Raw genomic sequence first — 17433 nt, 5'->3', positions numbered from 1 at the left:
AATTGTTTGTTCTTTTTCTCTCTCCCTCTAATTATTTCCCTCCCTCTTTATCTCTCTCTCACTCTCTCTCTTACACTCAAAAGATATTCCAAGCTTAATAAAAGATATTTTTGAAATCTCTCTTCCTTTCTCTACCTCTACCTTTCTCTCTGTTGCTATATCCCTCATTTTCCAGCAGATTTTTGAGAAAATGTCTGTAAATATGTTATAAATGTTTGTATTTACATTTAGGAACAATGTTAAAGCAAGGCAAAGGTCGATTGCATGCTGGAAATGATAGACTTAGTGATGATGATGACATAGATGAGGATGCTCTTTCTGGTGAGGAAAATATTAATTATAATTTACATGTATTTACTCAACACCATCTCAAATCTCAATCTCTCTCTCTCTCTCTCTCTCTCTCTCTCTCTCTCTCTCTCATCTATATAAGTGTTACATACATGTAGTGACATTCAGGTTGAAAGTGTATAAATAATGAATATTGATTTATCTTTCTCTCTCATTATGTCTCCATTTTTTTCATTACTCGCTCTCTCTCAGTGTTTAAAACATGTAGTGACATTCAGGTTAAGTGTCATCGTTAAATAAAATTTAAGAGAACTGAAGTTTTTGTTCTCTTTCTCTCTGTCTTTCTCTCTGTTCTCTCACTCTTAATGATATCAGTTGATGCATAGTTAAAGGTTAATTTTGTTTTATTTATCAAACATCATCAAAAATATTTTTGAAATCTCTCTTCCTTTCTCTACCTCTACCTTTCTCTCTCTTGCTATATCCCTCATTTTGTAGCTGATTTTTGAGAATATGTCCATTCCAGTAAATATGTTATAAATGTTTGTGTTTACTTTTAGGAACAATGCCAAAGCAAGGCAAAGGTCGATTGCATGCTGGAAATGATAGACTTAGTGATGATGATGACATAGATGAGGATGCTCTTTCTGGTGAGATTAAATATTGATTATAATTTACATGTACATGTATTTACTCAACACCATCTGAAATCTCTTTTTTTCTCATCTATATAAGTGTTACATACATGTAGTGACATTCAGATTGAAAGTGTATAAATAAGAAAATTGATTCATATTTCTCTTTCATTATGTCCTTATTTTTTTCATTACTCTCTCTCTCTCTCTCTCTCTCTCTCTCTCTCTCTCTCAGTGTTTAAAACATGTAGTGATATTCAGGTTAAGTGTTATGGTTAATTTAAATTTAAGAGAACTGAAGTTTTTGTTCTCTTTCTCTCTGTCTTTTTCTCTGTTCTCTCACTCTTAATGATATCAGTTGATGCATAGTTAAAGATTAATTTTGTTTTATTTATCAAACATCATCAAAAATATTTTTGAAATCTCTCCTTCTTTCTCTACCTCTACCTTTCTCTCTGTTGCTATATCCCTCATTTTGTAGCTGATTTTTGAGAATATGTCCATTCCAGTAAATATGTTATAAATGTTTGTGTTTACTTTTAGGAACAATGTTAAAGCAAGGCAAAGGTCGATTGCATGCTGGAAATGATAGACTTAGTGATGATGATGACACAGATGAGGATGCTCTTTCTGGTGAGAATAAATATTGATTATAATTTACATGTATTTACTCTCTCTCTCTCTCTCTCTCTCTCTCTCTTATATTAGTTTTGCACACATGTAGTGACATTCAGGTTGAATGTGTAAAGAAAAAATAAATTAATATGAAGAATAATAATTTATCTTTCTCCCTCTCTTCATTGATATTGCTCTCTCTCTCTCTCTCTCTCTCTCTCTCTCTCTCTCTCTCAGTTTTGCACGCATGTAGTGACATTCAGGTTAAGTGTCATCATTAATTAAACTTTAGAGAACTGAATTTATTGTTCTCTTTCTCTATCTACCTCTCTTTCTTGCAATATATCTTATTTTCTAGCTGATGTTTGAGAGAAAATTTTATAATTATGTTTTTGTTTACTTTCAGGAACAGTGCCAAAGCAAGGCCAAGGTCTGTTGAATGCTGGAAATGATAGACTTAGTGATGATGATGATGATAATTCTGGTGAGAATAAAGATTAATATTTATTCACACCATCTCAAATGTATCAGATCTCTCTCTCTCTCTCTCTCTCTCTCTCTAATTTGCTGACCATTTGTCTCACTTTCAGTAAATGACATCCTTTTCCACACAGATGTAAACATTTGTTCTTCATAACTATGCATTGAAAATTTTCATTGGTTTCCGTATTCATTTTGACCAAATGCAACATTAATAAGTCACACTTGTCACACTCAAAAAGGTATCTTTTAATTGGCGTATCAAATGGACAAATTTTGTACGGTTTCCAAAATTTTAAAAATACTATTGAATACACAGTAAATGTAGCTTTAAATGAATTTTATCCTATTTTCTTGTCAGTGAAAGACCCTGATTATGAGCCAGACCATAGCTCTGACAATGATTCTGACTCTCTTTTTGAAGGTATAGTATGTCCTTTTTAATGCTGTAATCAGCAATTAAAGAGAATTCAATTTGTCAATGTATCATTATCTTCAAAAGTATTCATGTAATATGTATAATTAATAGTTTCTATTGTTTAACACTTAAATTTATTTTTGTAAGTAAAAATCAACTTTGGGTTATAATAAGATGTTTAATATAAATGCATGAACAATTTACACTAAATTTTAAGATAAACAATCCCAATCAAAATTATACCTGTATAATATTTTATTACATATTTTAACTCTAGAAAACCAAGATGATCTTCATCCTGACAGTTTGGGGGAATTATCTTGCAGTGACATTGGATTAGAAAGTAATTGATTTTCATCTATACATGTAATATTAAAGTTTTTCATCTGTTCATATGGGCTCTTAAAAACTATTGTGTATGAAATAGCTTTTAAATGATACAATTATAAATATCAAGTAGCATTTATGTCTTTGCATTAAACTATATATTGTCAAATCCTTTAACAATAAAAGAACAGCCCTCATTTATTTACTTTATCCCTTTTTGGACAATAAATTAAATCTTGTTTTTTCAGAATGTCCTACTATTGATCCTAGAAGAGAAATAGTATCTGATAGTGAAGAAAGTTGTGGTAGCATTGAAAGTGAAAAATATCCCATGCTCTCTGGAAAGACAGATAAGGACATTTCTTTTCAAGGTGTTCCTAAAAATTCGAATGGAAACTTAAAAAACAAGCTGCATGCCTGCTTCTTTTGTGAGAAGATGATTGCAAACATTGCAAGACACCTTGAGCTTGCACATAAAACAGAAGTTGCAGTAGCCAAGATTTTAGTTTTCCCCAAAAAAAGCAAAGAAAGGAGAAAAATGTGGGAGGAACTTGTGAATAAAGGAGACTTTGCTCATAACATATCTGTTCTGGAAAAAGGAGCTGGCATAATGATTCCAAAGAAACGTTCTACAAAATGTGAGATCAAAGACCTTATTCCATGTGAGAATTGCAAGGCCTTTTATAAGAAAACTGACATGTGGAAACACAGTAAATACTGTTTATCTGAAAAGAAAAGCCAAAATCCTGTACAGAAAGGTCGCCTTTTACTTCCAATCAGAAAATGTCAAGATGGGCTTTTCAAAAAAGTACTACTTACCATGAGAGATGATGAAGTTAAAGTGATAATTCAATCAGATCCTAGAATTCTAGATTATGGTCGGAGACTGTTTGAAAAACATGGCCACGAGCCACACAAAACTCAATACATATCTCAAAAATTAAGAGAAGTTGGTAGACTTCTATTTGCATGCAAATTATCAAAAGATATACAGTGTTTAGATGAGGCTCTTTTGAGCAAAAACTGGGATATTTTAATTCAGAATGTGCGTACTATAGCTGGATTTGATGAGGAATCTCATACCTATACCAGTCCATCCTTGGCTCTGAAGATTGGGCATAGTCTACAAAAGTGCGCCCGTTATATGCGGTCTGACGGTATCAAAGAAAATGACAGAGCAAAGATTGAAGAAGCAGACCGATTTCTCACTTTATACGAAACAGAATGGACCAATGACATATCGGGACATGCATTAACCTCCTTAAGTGAAAAGAAATACAACAAACCTCTTCTCCTTCCAGTTGTTAAAGATGTTGTCAAACTGAATAATTACCTGGCCAAAGAGGTGGAGACAGTTTGTGAAAAGATCTTAGTACAGTTTGACATGTCATTATATGCAAAAATGGCACAGTTGTGCTTAGCGCAACTGATTTTATTCAACCGACGTAGAAGTGGGGAGGCTGAACGTATCAAGCTGCAAGAATTTTCTGATGCTGAAAATGGAAGTGGAAAACCTGATGAAGTAGTACTAAGCACACTAAATGAATTTGAGAAGAAATTGTGCAATACTCATACTCGAGTTGAAATAAAGGGGAAAAGGGGGAGAAAAGTGGCCGTTTTGCTAACGGATGAGATGAAGAAGAATATCAAGATCCTTATTCAGCAGAGAGAAAAGGCAAAAGTTTCTGGAGACTGTTTGTTTTCAAAACCGGGAGATTCCAAATTTCCATACAGAGGAAGTGACTGCCTAAGGAGGTTTGCAAAGGAGGCAGGTGTAGATAATCCTACTGCTATTACCTCTACCAAACTTAGGAAACAACTTGCAACTCTTGCGCAAATACTCAACCTAAATGAGACATCGCAGGATATCTTGGCCACTTTTCAGGGGCACGACATAAGGGTCCATCGACAGTTTTATAGATTACCAGAGGATACAATGCAGATTGCCAAAGTGTCAAAGATACTACATAGCCTAAACAATGGATCCATATCCAAATTCAAGGGGAAAGATTTTGATGAAATACAACTTGATGACAAAGGTAAATGCCAGTAAACTAGATATAGTATACATGTATTAATCAATTAATAAATTTAAAAAAATAGGTTTTAAATCAAGGTTATTAAAAATGCATGATTATTACGATATTTATTTATTTACTTTATTACGATAACACAATAAAACTACATGTATATTATTATGATACATTAATTTCTTTAAACAGAAGCAGTAGACAGTGAGAGTGATGAAGAGGAAACAGAAGACTTGGATGATGATGAAGAATACATTGAAGCAGTGGATATTGGTAAATTGGTTACACAAAATAGTGTAAAATTTCAAAATATCTTTGTTATGATTTCATCAGAAGTTAAACCTATAGGCAACATAAATCATGTGTACATGCCGTATACATGCATGATATTGAAGTTGGTCAAGCATTTTTAGTTATTTGAAGGCAATGAGTAGGATAAAAAATACAAATCTGGATTCTGCATGTTATTTTTGCTAGAGCCTAATACATCACCTTGAATTTCCTTTTAAAAAATATTGAACTTGTTAACTATGAATTCTATTACAATCAAAATATCCTATAAGTGAGTAATAATTCATTCATTCTGCAGTTTCTGACTTGAATGCATTATCATATTACAATCATTTAATCCCTTCTCATAATATTTAATTAATATTAAAGAGACAGAAGTTAAAAACAGTTATTATTTTAGCATTATTGCATATGATCTGACTTGTTCAATTCCTTTAATTTTTCCAGTTTCCCCAATGTCTGCAGAACAGGAACCAGGTATGTGTATGATAAAAGTATATTTATATCTCTGCTCTGATGGAGGTGGGGTATACTGTTCTTCTATTGTCACTTTGTGTTACATGTTTATGAAGACTATTTATAGTGAGATATTTGAGAGAAAAAATGGCCACAGATTTCTTAGCAACTATCAATCGCAAATGCTTGAAATTTTAACACCATCTTTGTAAATGTATGTCATGTGGTGTGATATTCATTTTTGAACAAACCAGATATCAGCTTCCTGTTAAATGTTGATTATTCTTATTTTGATTATTCACAGTAGGGACATTGCTAGTAGACATTGGTACATAGATATCTTGTTCCTTTTCCTTAATTTAATTCAACGAAGCATAATTAAGAAATTAATGTAGGTTTTTTTTAAATTAAGGTTCCCAAGGGCCTGTAAAAAAGAAACCAAAATCAGGTATTATCTTTGTGCTTTCTTTCATTGTTTCTTTTTTATTTCAAATGTCGATAAAGTACATGTATCTGAAGTTCTTTTAGTTTTGAAACACATTCTGCAATATATATTTTCAAATGACAAGTGCTTGTTTTTTTTTGGTTTCAGCACCAACTCCCAGGCACCACTGGACACCTACTGAGAAAGGTGCCCTGAAGAAGCTTTTCAGAAGGAACATTATCCAAGGGAAGACTCCTTGTCAGTTGGAGTGTCTTAATGCAATGAAAAAGGAGTCATGCTTGGCAAAATTTCCATGGAAGCAGATCAAATTTGCAGTAAAAAATTTAATTACAACTCAAAAACGTGAAAACAAAAAACTAGTTGATAAAATGTAATTTAGTGTAATTTGTCAGTCTTGTAATTTTGAAAAACTTAATGGTAAATTTAGTTTGTGATGATCGAAGGTCAAGATCTAGTAAATGAAAGATGACTACAGGTTTATGAAATTCAGGATATAATTTTTTTTCAATGATGCTTCATAACAATAACATTGAGAGGGTGTACTAGAGCTTAATCTTGTAATAAACACAATGAAAAATCATGTTTTTAAGTGTCAATTTGAATATAATGTGAAGGAAGGAAGTAAAAAATCTTGTAGTTTTGTCCTTTTTATGACTAATGAAATATGTATAGTATGCTTGCAGGCACTCCGAAAACGGCATCAAATAAACTCTTGTCTTCCCCTTCAGAATAATGTCAATTTGAATATAAGTATTAGGGTTTTTTCCCCCATAATTCAATTAGAAACTTTGATTTTCTACAGAACTTCTTTAAAGTCGTAAAGTACAAAAAAAAAGATTCATCACATCAATTATGACGTCATGATTGTTCTAGATCTAGGCCTTAAAATTTTCTGTTTTAATACAAACTGTTATTGCTTGTTCATGTTTCATTTCATTTGTTCTTTGAAAAAATGTGTACATGTATTTGGTATTTCTTAAATGCCTATTAGAGATGCCCTCTTTCATATAAAATGTTATTTCTTGTAATCACTTGCAAAACCAGTTTTGGTTACGCATACATTTTTTCAATCCACTGCATATGTATTCTATCACTGATTGCATTTAACTTAGTAACATTAAAAGAATTGTTGCATATGTTTTGTATTTTTTACTGTACTGAACTAATGACTGCCTTGATCAAACCGTAAGTGAATCAGGATTGTATAAGTTTGTACTTCACTTCTGTTAATGGTTATCAATTGTTTACTGATATGAAAAAACTTTGATCAAGAGTTTGATATCAAATGAAATGCATGCACATGTATTTTCTGATGTACTGGTTATTGAGGATGTTTGCCAATATTGTCTGTCTTTTTGGAAATACATATTCCTTGATTATTAATTTTTATGAAAAGACTGTTCTCAACGTTACAGTATTAAAATGAAATTAGATTCAATAATTGGTAAATGTACTTGTTATGTCATTTATTGAAAATATTAACAAGGGTTTCATATAACTTTTCATACTTTATGTGCTTCAAATACAGTATATTATTTCTTGAAATCACTTTCAAAAACAATGTTTGTGTATGCAAGTGTTTTTATGCACTGCATTTTTTAAACAAATGTATATATTAACATTGAAAGAATTCTTGCACATGTTTTGTATCTTTTACTGTTCCAAACTAGTGATTGCCTTGGTCAAACTGTACTAAGTGAATCATAAATGCTTTTATGCAAAATTTTGGATTGAATTTTTGCTTCACTGCTATTTTAGATCATTAAAATCACAGTTATTATTAACATGTGCTTGATATGAAATGAAATGCATGTATGTTTTTTTATATACCGGTAATGCATATTATGATAATTCAGTATTGAGTAATGAAATTTCCCAATCATGTCTCTCTCTTTGCAAAGAAATATTTTTTTCATTCTTATTTTTTTTTAATGCATCTGTTCTGAACCTTTTGAAAATAAAATTTAATTAATGTAGTTGTCATGTCATTAATTTTCAAAATAAAGGTTTTCATAATGGAATAAATACTTTGTTCTTGACATACGTACAGCTTTGCCTAAAAGGATCAATTGTGTCTATGCATGCTTCCCCTGGCCAATTGATATAGCACATACATTTCTTGGTCCCAAGGGTCCATAATATGTTTTAAAAACAATTCCATTTGATGCAAGAAAAGATTAGCTGCTGGCTGCATGCACTTTCAACTACACATTTTGGACAGGTGTTTCAATAGTCATGTACTCAAAGTACATATAGTAATATGTGCATTAAGTCCTCATTGAGGTGAAATAAATGAAATGAGTATGTAGTAGTCGGTTTCATGTGTGTATCTCAACACTGACAACGTAGTGAGAATCGTGTGTGTGTCATTGAAGAGTCACGTGGTCAAATGTAGTGGAATCCAGGTGAAAATTCAAACTATAAATATAAAGATTTAAAGGGTAATTGACCCCGTTGAATCATAAGAGAAGTCCCTCTTCTACAAATTTGTTCCAAAAATTTCATTAGGATGCTTAGAAAGCAGTGTAGTGACTTACTGGTGTAAAGTCTTGTGTAGTGAGTTTCATGAGTTTACAAGTATGTGTGTGTGTGTGTGTGTGTGTGTGTGTGTGTGTGTGTGTGTGTGTGTGTGTGTGTGTGTGTGTAAGCACCTGAATACCACTACACGAGTATGAATACACACGTTTTATCCCACTACATTTTCTCTTCCCACTACATGCACCCGTGTAGTGGGAAGTAAAATCGTTCGGAAACGTTATTTCTCATCGTACTTGATTCAAAAAATATAAAATCGTACTATGTTTGGGTTTCCGGTGTGTATGTGAATTTTTTGACACGCATCGTGGAGTCCATAAGAGTACTTTACACACTTTCCTCAATTGGATATAAATAGCGCATGCGCAATCGGAACTTCCTACTCGAAGATGGAAATAATTGTTTACAGTAAGTATCATTTTTTCTTCGATATCTAGGGAATTATATCATTCTATTCTAATAGATAAATCTGGTAAACGACTATAACAAGGTCAGGCATTGTCTTTCCTGTTAAGTTTTTCACTGATAAGAGAACACGAGATCTAATTTTGACATCATGCGAATGCCATATTCATAATCAAAGAAGGGATCGTAACTTATTTAGAATTAAAATGTGTCTATTTTATTTCAAGATTTATTTAATTATGGAACAGATTATTACTTATATTTTAAGGGATATATCAGTACCTTCTTAGTGGCCGAAATTCGGCCCCATTCCTAATCAGAAATAGGTGATATTTCCTCAATTTAGCGGTATTTTTCCCAACTGGTTAACACTGAGTCTATATTTAATTCTTTTAAATAAATAATATGTATTAAAAGCAAAATATGTGATCTTTTAACCTCAATCAGCATAGCTTTTATCATAATACCTGTTCAAAAACATTCTGTAAACATTGCCAACTTTTAATCCTAATTTCCTCTATCTTTCTAAAAATCATAATGCTGTGTTCTGTGGAATCGTTACTCAGCTATGTTAAGGGCGTCCATACAAAAATAGCGATATTTATCACATAAAATGTTAGCCTTTGAACAATCTTGGTATTCTACTCCAAACATTTGTTAAACAAAGTGATATTTTATCGATTATACAAATTAAATAATTTGTTATCGGATGAGCAATTTTTGAGTCTCTTGGGAATACCCTGTCACGTGATACTGCTAAAAATAGATGAACCAGGAATAATACGAAAAAATGCAAAGTGCAAGGGCATAACATAAACAAATATAGTTATTTCTGTTTCTAACTTGTAAAATGAACCTTCAAAATCTCGAAAAGTTCTGGGAGCTTAAAATATTTAAGTAAGAACAATTATTAAATTCAATGTAAACAGTGTATGAACAGCAAATTACTGGGATTTCCCGCAATTAACGCTTATTTATATGAAATGCGTAGCGACTTCATACAGCTCCCAGCACTTTTTGATATAATAGGGATACAATGGTAAGACATGGAAATTTTCAATATATTTGATCAAGTGTATGCCCTTGCACTTCTGCATTTTATCTGACCCACTTCACTTTCAGAGTCATATGCGTGAAATTCAAACGCAACACTGACTAAGATCATGATTTTAATTTTCATTCTTAAAATAATTTAACGCTGTGAATTTCACTAAAATAATGTTAAAATGTTGTTTCTGTTCACACCAATCATCATTATAAAATTGTTGAAAAACATAACTTCATCAGTTGCCTTTATTTAGGGGGGGGGGGGGTGTAAGTGTTGAGTTTGTAATTTACACATTTATGTTTCATAATAATTTATGTTACTATGCTGGTGAATAAGTTCTTTTAATGTATAAATCAGGTTTACTTGTAATCATAATTGATATTTTAGTACTAATTAAAGAAAGCAAGAAGAAACAATACATCAATATTATCAAAAATTTATTTTGATAATCAATTTTACAAATACTATAGAGATTGCTTTTCTGTGACAAACTGTTCAACAAGACTAGTGTTTTCTGATTTTAAGTATTTTTCAGTCATAATGTGCAATTTATGGAAATTGACAATTCTTCTTGCACACTACATGTTCTTCTCTTCTGTCTTTTTGATATTAGGAGGTAGTCCAGTTGATAAGAAAACCAATACCTGAAATGATGAATATATATCAATTTCAAATTTCATTTCAATAGATATCAATGCAAATTATTATAATAGGTTACATTAGTATCATTATCAATATGATATTAAAAAACAACAAACTATGCATGAAGTTGAAGTTAGTGAGTAAAAGAAATATTTATATACATTTGTAGTACCTACTTTTCATCAACATCCCAAGAAGTGTTTTCAGTGGACCATCTACTGCCTAAGTAACCCTGAAAATGAATAATGTGTCCTAATTAGCATTAAGCTATCGTGTTAAAGATAACATGAAAATGAAACATTACTCTATTATTGGGCATATTAATGGCGGTTTCAATTTCAGTGATATTGCAACAGGCATACTCAAATGTTTATTTTTTAAAATGTGTGGAAATTCAGTTTGAACACACTTTAATTTTGTCTTAAATAAAATTAATTAGATCTTCATAAAAGAAGGCTGAATAAAATAACACATTTCGATTTATTTAAACAAATTACAATCTTGTCTATAATCATTCCAGATCCTCACAGTAATCGTTGTAGTGCTAGCACATACAGTGTTTGGCCATGGACTTTTTATTGTGTACTTTGAACATGGAGGAAATGCGATCTAATATTATCGCGATATGAGACCAGTAAAAAGCTACAATGAGCCTCAACGCTCTCTATGATCAAAACTAGCGAAACGCAGAACAATTACTTTGCCTGACTGAGTCACCAAACTGATGTTTGAACATAATATTACATGAAAAACAAATGTAAACAAGTAAACAAAATCGAAGCCGAGGAATTTCACTTCGTTTCCGTTCCATCCAACAATATTAGGTAATATAAAACAATATCTAGGGGAAGTACAGATAAATCCTACCTTGTTCAGTTGAATCCTATGCTGATTTCTGTCCACACTGGTTGTAAACGAGTTAAATTCCGAGATATATCACTGAAGTCCACATGTTTATTCTGATCACAGCTGCAAGCGCCGGTGTGACGTAGTCAACCTCGACACGTCATCAGACGACTTAGGAATTTCATGATTTCGCGAGATATAAAGAATAGTTTATGATTTTATTTCAGTACACCTTTCTTGAACCATTCAAACCCAATAATTAATCATATTCATTTTGGTAGATGTTTGTTAATTACCGAAATACCCATATCTCGTAAAATCTCATGAATAAGGGGCGGGGCTTATGCAAATTTTTCTAAATCACACGTGGTAGAATTCTTAGACCTTCCTTAACATAGCTGAGTATGCTGTTTCCACATACATGTACTTGATTGATATACCTTTTCAATTGTACAATTTCATTAAAAATACGGATGAATTACGTTACATAATTATATTAATACAAACATATTAGGAAAAGTTACTTTAAAAAAGTGATTTAGTAGGAAATACTGATTTTTATCATTAAAATGAAAAGTATGAGTTTTCTCATGGGGTTAAATTTCAAAATAAATGATATTTACTTAAGCTAATGGTGATTATTTCTTAATATTAGTACGATCTGAGATAAATTTGGGTACAGAAAATGATCCAAAAAGATTTAGAGCGTTTCCTAAGTGATTAAGTGTACAGATTGATTTTAGAACGTTAAAATGAAAAGTACAGGTTTCCTCATTGGGGTCTAAGTTCAATAGGAAAGGATTTTTACTTAAACTATTGATGATTATTTCTTAACATTAGTGTAGTTTAGGATAAATTAGGGTACAAATATTGACTGAAAAAGAATTAGGTGGTTTTCTAAGTGAATAACTATACTGAATTCATAACGCTTAAATTAAAATTATGGGTTTCTTCATGGGAGTCTAAGTTCAATAAAAAAGGATTTTTACTTCAACTAATGGTGATTATTTCTAAGTATTAGTGTAATTTAAGATAAATTAGGGTACAGATATTGATTTAAAGAATTTAGGGGGGGGGGGTCCTAAATAAATACTATACTGATTTTAGAACATTAAAATGAAAATTAAGGGTTTCCTTATGGAAGTCTAAGTTCAATAGGAAAGGATTTTTACTTAAACTAATGATGATTAATTCATAGTATTAGTGTAATTTAGGATAAATTAGGGTACAAATATTGATTGAAAAAGATTTAGGGGTTGTCCTAAGTGATCAAGTATACTGATTTTATAACGTTAAAATGAAATGTATGGGTTTCCTCATGGGAGTCTAAATTTAACAGAAAAGGATTTAACTTACACTTATGGCGATTATTTCTTAGTATTAATGTAATTTAGGATAAATTAGGGTACAAATATTGATTGAAAAAAATTTAAGGGGTTTCCTAAGTGATTTAGTATACTGATTTAAGAGCGTTAAAATGAAAAATATTAGTTTCCTCTTCAGGGTCTAAGTTCAATAGGAAAGGATTTTTACTTAAACTAATGATGATTATTTCTTAACATTAGTGTAGTTTAGGATAAATTAGGGTACAACTATTGATTGAAAAAGATTTAGACGGTTTCCTAAGTGAATAACTATACTGAATTCATAACGTTTAAATTAAAATTATGGGTTTCTTCATGGGAGTCTAAGTTCAATAAAAAAGGATTTTTACTTCAACTAATGGTGATTATTTCTAAGTATTAGTGTAATTTAAGATAAATTAGGGCACAGATATTGATTTAAAAAAAATTAGGGGTGGGGGGGTTTCCTAAATAAATACTATAATACTGATTTTAGACGTTAAAATGAAAATTAAGGGTTTCCTTATGGAAGTCTAAGTTCAATAGGAAAGGATTTTTACTTAAACTAATGATGATTAATTCATAGTATTAGTGTAATTTAGGATAAATTAGGGTACAAATATTGATTGAAAAAGATTTAGGGGGTGTCCTAAGTGATCAAGTATACTCATCTGATTTTATAACGTTAAAATGAAATGTATGGGTTTCCTCATTGGAATCTTAATTTAACAGAAAAGGATTTAACTTACACTTATGGCGATTATTTCTTAGTATTAGTGTAATTTAGGATAAATTAGGATACAACTATTGATTGAAAAAGATTTAAGGGGTTTCCTAAGTGATTTAGTATACTGATTTAAGAGCGTTAAAATGAAAAATATTAGTTTCCTCTTCAGGGTCTAAGTTCAATAGGAGAGGATTTTTACTTAAACTAATGATGATTATTTCTTAACATTAGTGTAGTTTAGGATAAATTAGGGTACAACTATTGATTGAAAAAGATTTAGACGGTTTCCTAAGTGAATAAGTATACTGAATTCATAACGTTTAAATTAAATGGGTTTCTTCATGGGAGTCTAAGTTCATTAAAAAAGGATTTTTACTTCAACTAATGGTGATTATTTCTAAGTATAAGTTTAATCTAAGATAAATTATGGTACAGATAATGATTTTAAAAATTGAGGTGGGGGGGGGTCCTAAATAAATACTATACTGATTTTAGAACGTTAAAATGAAAATTAAGGGTTTCCTTATGGAAGTCTAAGTTCAATAGGAAAGGATTTTTACCTAATCTAATGATGATTAATTCATAGTATTAGTGTAATTTAAGATAGATTAGGGCACAAACATTGATTGAAAAAGATTTAGGGGGTTTCCTAAGTGATCAAGTATCCTGATTTTATAACGTTAAAATGAAAATTAAGGGTTTCCTTATGGAAGTCTAAGCTCAATAGGAAAGGATTTTTACTTAAACTAATGATGATTAATTCATAGTATTAGTGTAATATAGGATAAATTAGGGTACAAATATTGATTGAAAAAGATTTAGGGGGTGTCCTAAGTGATCAAGTATACCGATTTTATAACGTTAAAATGAAATGTATGGGTTTCCTCATCGGAGTCTAAATTTAACAGAAAAAGATTTAACTTACACTAATGGTGATTATTTCTTAGTATTAGTGTAATTTAGGATAAATTAGGATACAAATATTGATTGAAAATGATTTAAGGGGTTTCCTAAGTGATTTAGTATACTGATTTAAGAGCGTTAAAATGAAAAATATTAGTTTCCTCTTCAGGGTCTAAGTTCAATAGGAGAGGATTTTTACTTAAACTAATGATGATTATTTCTTAACATTAGTGTAGTTTAGGATAAATTAGGGTACAACTATTGATTGAAAAAGATTTAGACGGTTTCCTAAGTGAATAAGTATACTGAATTCATAACATTTATAATAAATTAAAATTATGGGTTTCTTCATGGGAGTCTAAGTTCAATAGGAAAGGATTTTTGCTTAAACTAATGGCCATTATTTCTTAGTATTAGTGTAATTTAAGATAAATTAGGGTACAGATATTGATTTTAAAAATTTAGGGTGGGGGGGGGGGTTCCTAAATAAATACTATACTGATTTTAGAACGTTTAAATGAAAATTAAGGGTTTCCTTATGGAAGTCTTAGTTCAATAGGAAAGGATTTTTACCTAATCTAATGATGATTAATTCATAGTATTAGTGTAATTTAAGATAGATTAGGGTACAAATATTGATTGAAAAAGATTTAGGTGGTGTCCTAAGTGATCAAGTATACTGATTTTATAACGTTAAAATGAAATGTATGGGTTTCCTCATGGGAGTCTAAATTTAACAGAAAAGGATTTAACTTACACTTATGGCGATTATTTCTTAGTATTAGTGTAATTTAAGATAAATTAGGATACAAATATTGATTGAAAAAGATTTAAGGGGTTTCCTAAGTGATTTAGTATACTGATTTAAGAGCGTTAAAATGAAAAATATTAGTTTCCTCTTCAGGGTCTAAGTTCAATAGGAGAGGATTTTTACTTAAACTAATGATGATTATTTCTTAACATTAGTGTAGTTTAGGATAAATTAGGGTACAACTATTGATTGAAAAAGATTTAGACGGTTTCCTAAGTGAATAACTATACTGAATTCATAACGTTTAAATTAAAATTATGGGTTTCCTCATGGGAGTCTAAGTTTAATAGGAAAGGATTTTTACTTATACTAATGATGAATATTTCTTACCATTAGTGTAATTTAGGATAAATTAGAGTACTAATATTGACTGAAAAAAAATATAAGGGGTTTCTTAAGTGAAAACATACTGATTTTAGAACGTTAAAATAAAAAGTATATGGTTTTCCTCAAGGGGGTCTAAGTTCAATAGGAAAGAACTTTTACTTAAACTAATGGTGATTATTTCTTAGTATAAATGTAGTTAGAATAAATTAGGTTACAAATATTGATTGAGAAAGATTTTAGGGGTTTCCTAAGTGAATAACCTGTATACTGATTTTAGAATGTTAAAATGAAAATTATGGGTTTCCTCAAGGGAGTCCAAGTTCAATAGTTAAGAATTTTTACTTAAACAAATGATGAATATTTCTTAGCATTAGTGTAATTTACAATAAATTAGGGTACAAAAATTGACCGAAAAAAAATTTAAGGGGTTTCCTAAGTAAAAACATACTGATTTTAGAACGTTAAAATAAAAAGTATGGTTTTCCTCATGGGGGTCTAAGTTCAATAGGAAAGAACTTTTACTAAAACTAATGGTGATTATTTCTAAGTGTTAATGTAGTTTAGGATAAATAAGGGTACAAATATTGATTGAAAAAGAATTAAGGGTTTCCTTAGTGATTAAGTATACTGATTTTATAACATTAAAATGAAAAGTATGAGTTTCCTCATGGGAGTCCAAGTTCAACAGGAATGGATTTTGACTTAAACCAATGGTTATTTTTTCTTAGTGTTTATATAATAAAGTATAAATTAGGGAATAAATATTGACTGAAAAATATTTAGGGGGTTTCCGAAGTGAATAGATATACTGATTTTAGAACGTTAAAATGAAAATTAAGGGTTTCCTCATGGGAGTCTAAATTTAACAGTTAAGGATTTTACCTAAACTAGTGGTGATAATTTTTTAGTATTAGTGTAAATAAAGATAAATTAGGGTACAAATATTGATTGAAAAAGATTTAAGGGGTTTTCTATGTGATTAAGTATACTGAGTTTAGAACGTTAAAATGAAAAGTGTGGGTTTCTTCATGGGGGTCTAAGTTCAACAGGAAAGGGTTTTACTTACACTAATGGTTATTTTTTCTTAGTATTAGTGTAATTTAGGATTAATTAAGGTACAAATATTAATTGAAAATGATTTAAGGGGTTTCTTAAGTGATTTAGTTTACTGATTTTATAACGTTAAAATGAAAAGAATGATTTTCCTCATGGGTGTGTAAGTTCAATAGGAAAGGATTTTTACTTAAACTAATGGTAATTATTACATAGTATTTGTGTAATTTAGGATAAATAAGGGTACAAATATTAATTTAAATAAATTTAGGGAGTTTCCTTAGTGATCAAGTATACTGAATTTATAGCGTTAAAATTAAAAGTATAAATTTACTCATGGGGGTCTAAGTTCAACAGGAAAGGATTTTTACTTAAACTAATGGTGAATATTTCTTAGTATTAATGTAATTTAAGACAAATCAGGATAGAAGTAAAGATCCAAGAATATTTATGAGGTTTTTGGAGTGAATAAGTAAACTGAATTTTTAACGTTGAAATGAAAAGCATGGGTGTCCTCATGGAGGTCTATTGAGTTCAATAGGAAAGGATTTTTATTTAAACTATAATGGTGATATAGGGTTTTTTTTTTTATAATCAATTACATGTACATAATGTATACTGATTTTTTCAAGTTAAAAGCAAAAGATATTGGTTTCCTCATGGGGGTCCAATGCTTTACAAAAGGATTATTTTATATACTCACGGTGATTATTTCGTTGCATTAGTGAACTCACCATGTAAGCAATATTATTCTTCTTTTTTACATTTTCTTTTAGAGATTCAAAACCAAAAATTTTGTTTGCAA

General features: G+C 30.4%; 2 protein-coding genes and 2 long non-coding RNA genes across 7 annotated transcripts in view; 3 read left to right on the top strand and 1 right to left on the bottom strand.

The window, feature by feature from the left end:
- Positions 1–17433, top strand: part of LOC136274713 (uncharacterized) — a 52983-nt gene that overhangs the window by 15391 nt on the left and 20159 nt on the right. The gene's annotated exons all lie outside the window — the stretch shown is intronic.
- On the top strand, positions 852–7961 carry LOC117683851 (uncharacterized). 2 transcript variants are annotated; one of them, XM_066082188.1, is made up of 10 exons: positions 852–941; positions 1470–1559; positions 1948–2025; positions 2383–2445; positions 2717–2782; positions 3015–4805; positions 4989–5069; positions 5535–5564; positions 5956–5991; positions 6136–7961. In XM_066082188.1, the coding sequence occupies exons 1-10, from the start codon at positions 857–859 to the stop codon at positions 6360–6362; spliced, it is 2547 nt and encodes an 848-aa protein (XP_065938260.1). In that variant the 5' UTR covers positions 852–856; the 3' UTR covers positions 6363–7961. The 2 variants fall into 2 exon arrangements, with proteins under 2 accessions (XP_065938260.1, XP_065938262.1); XM_066082190.1 differs by lacking the exon at positions 1470–1559.
- LOC105335445 (uncharacterized) lies at positions 10454–11870 on the bottom strand. Its single transcript, XR_010713160.1, has 3 exons — positions 11486–11870; positions 10795–10850; positions 10454–10620 (listed from the first exon to the last, which is right to left on the bottom strand). It is a non-coding gene; the product is annotated as an uncharacterized lncRNA (long non-coding RNA).
- The window catches only part of LOC136274724 (uncharacterized), a 6539-nt gene continuing 6514 nt past the window's right edge, over positions 17409–17433 (top strand). Inside the window, exon 1 of the long non-coding RNA XR_010713157.1 lies at positions 17409–17433. This exon is cut by the window's right edge and continues 52 nt beyond it. This is a non-coding gene — a long non-coding RNA (uncharacterized lncRNA).

The sequence above is a fragment of the Magallana gigas genome, chromosome 1 (assembly GCF_963853765.1).
Source record: "Magallana gigas chromosome 1, xbMagGiga1.1, whole genome shotgun sequence".
Classification (NCBI taxonomy): domain Eukaryota; kingdom Metazoa; phylum Mollusca; class Bivalvia; order Ostreida; family Ostreidae; genus Magallana; species Magallana gigas.
The sequence above is the reverse complement of the archived record's forward strand: the minus strand, read 5'-3'. Positions and strand labels throughout refer to the sequence as shown.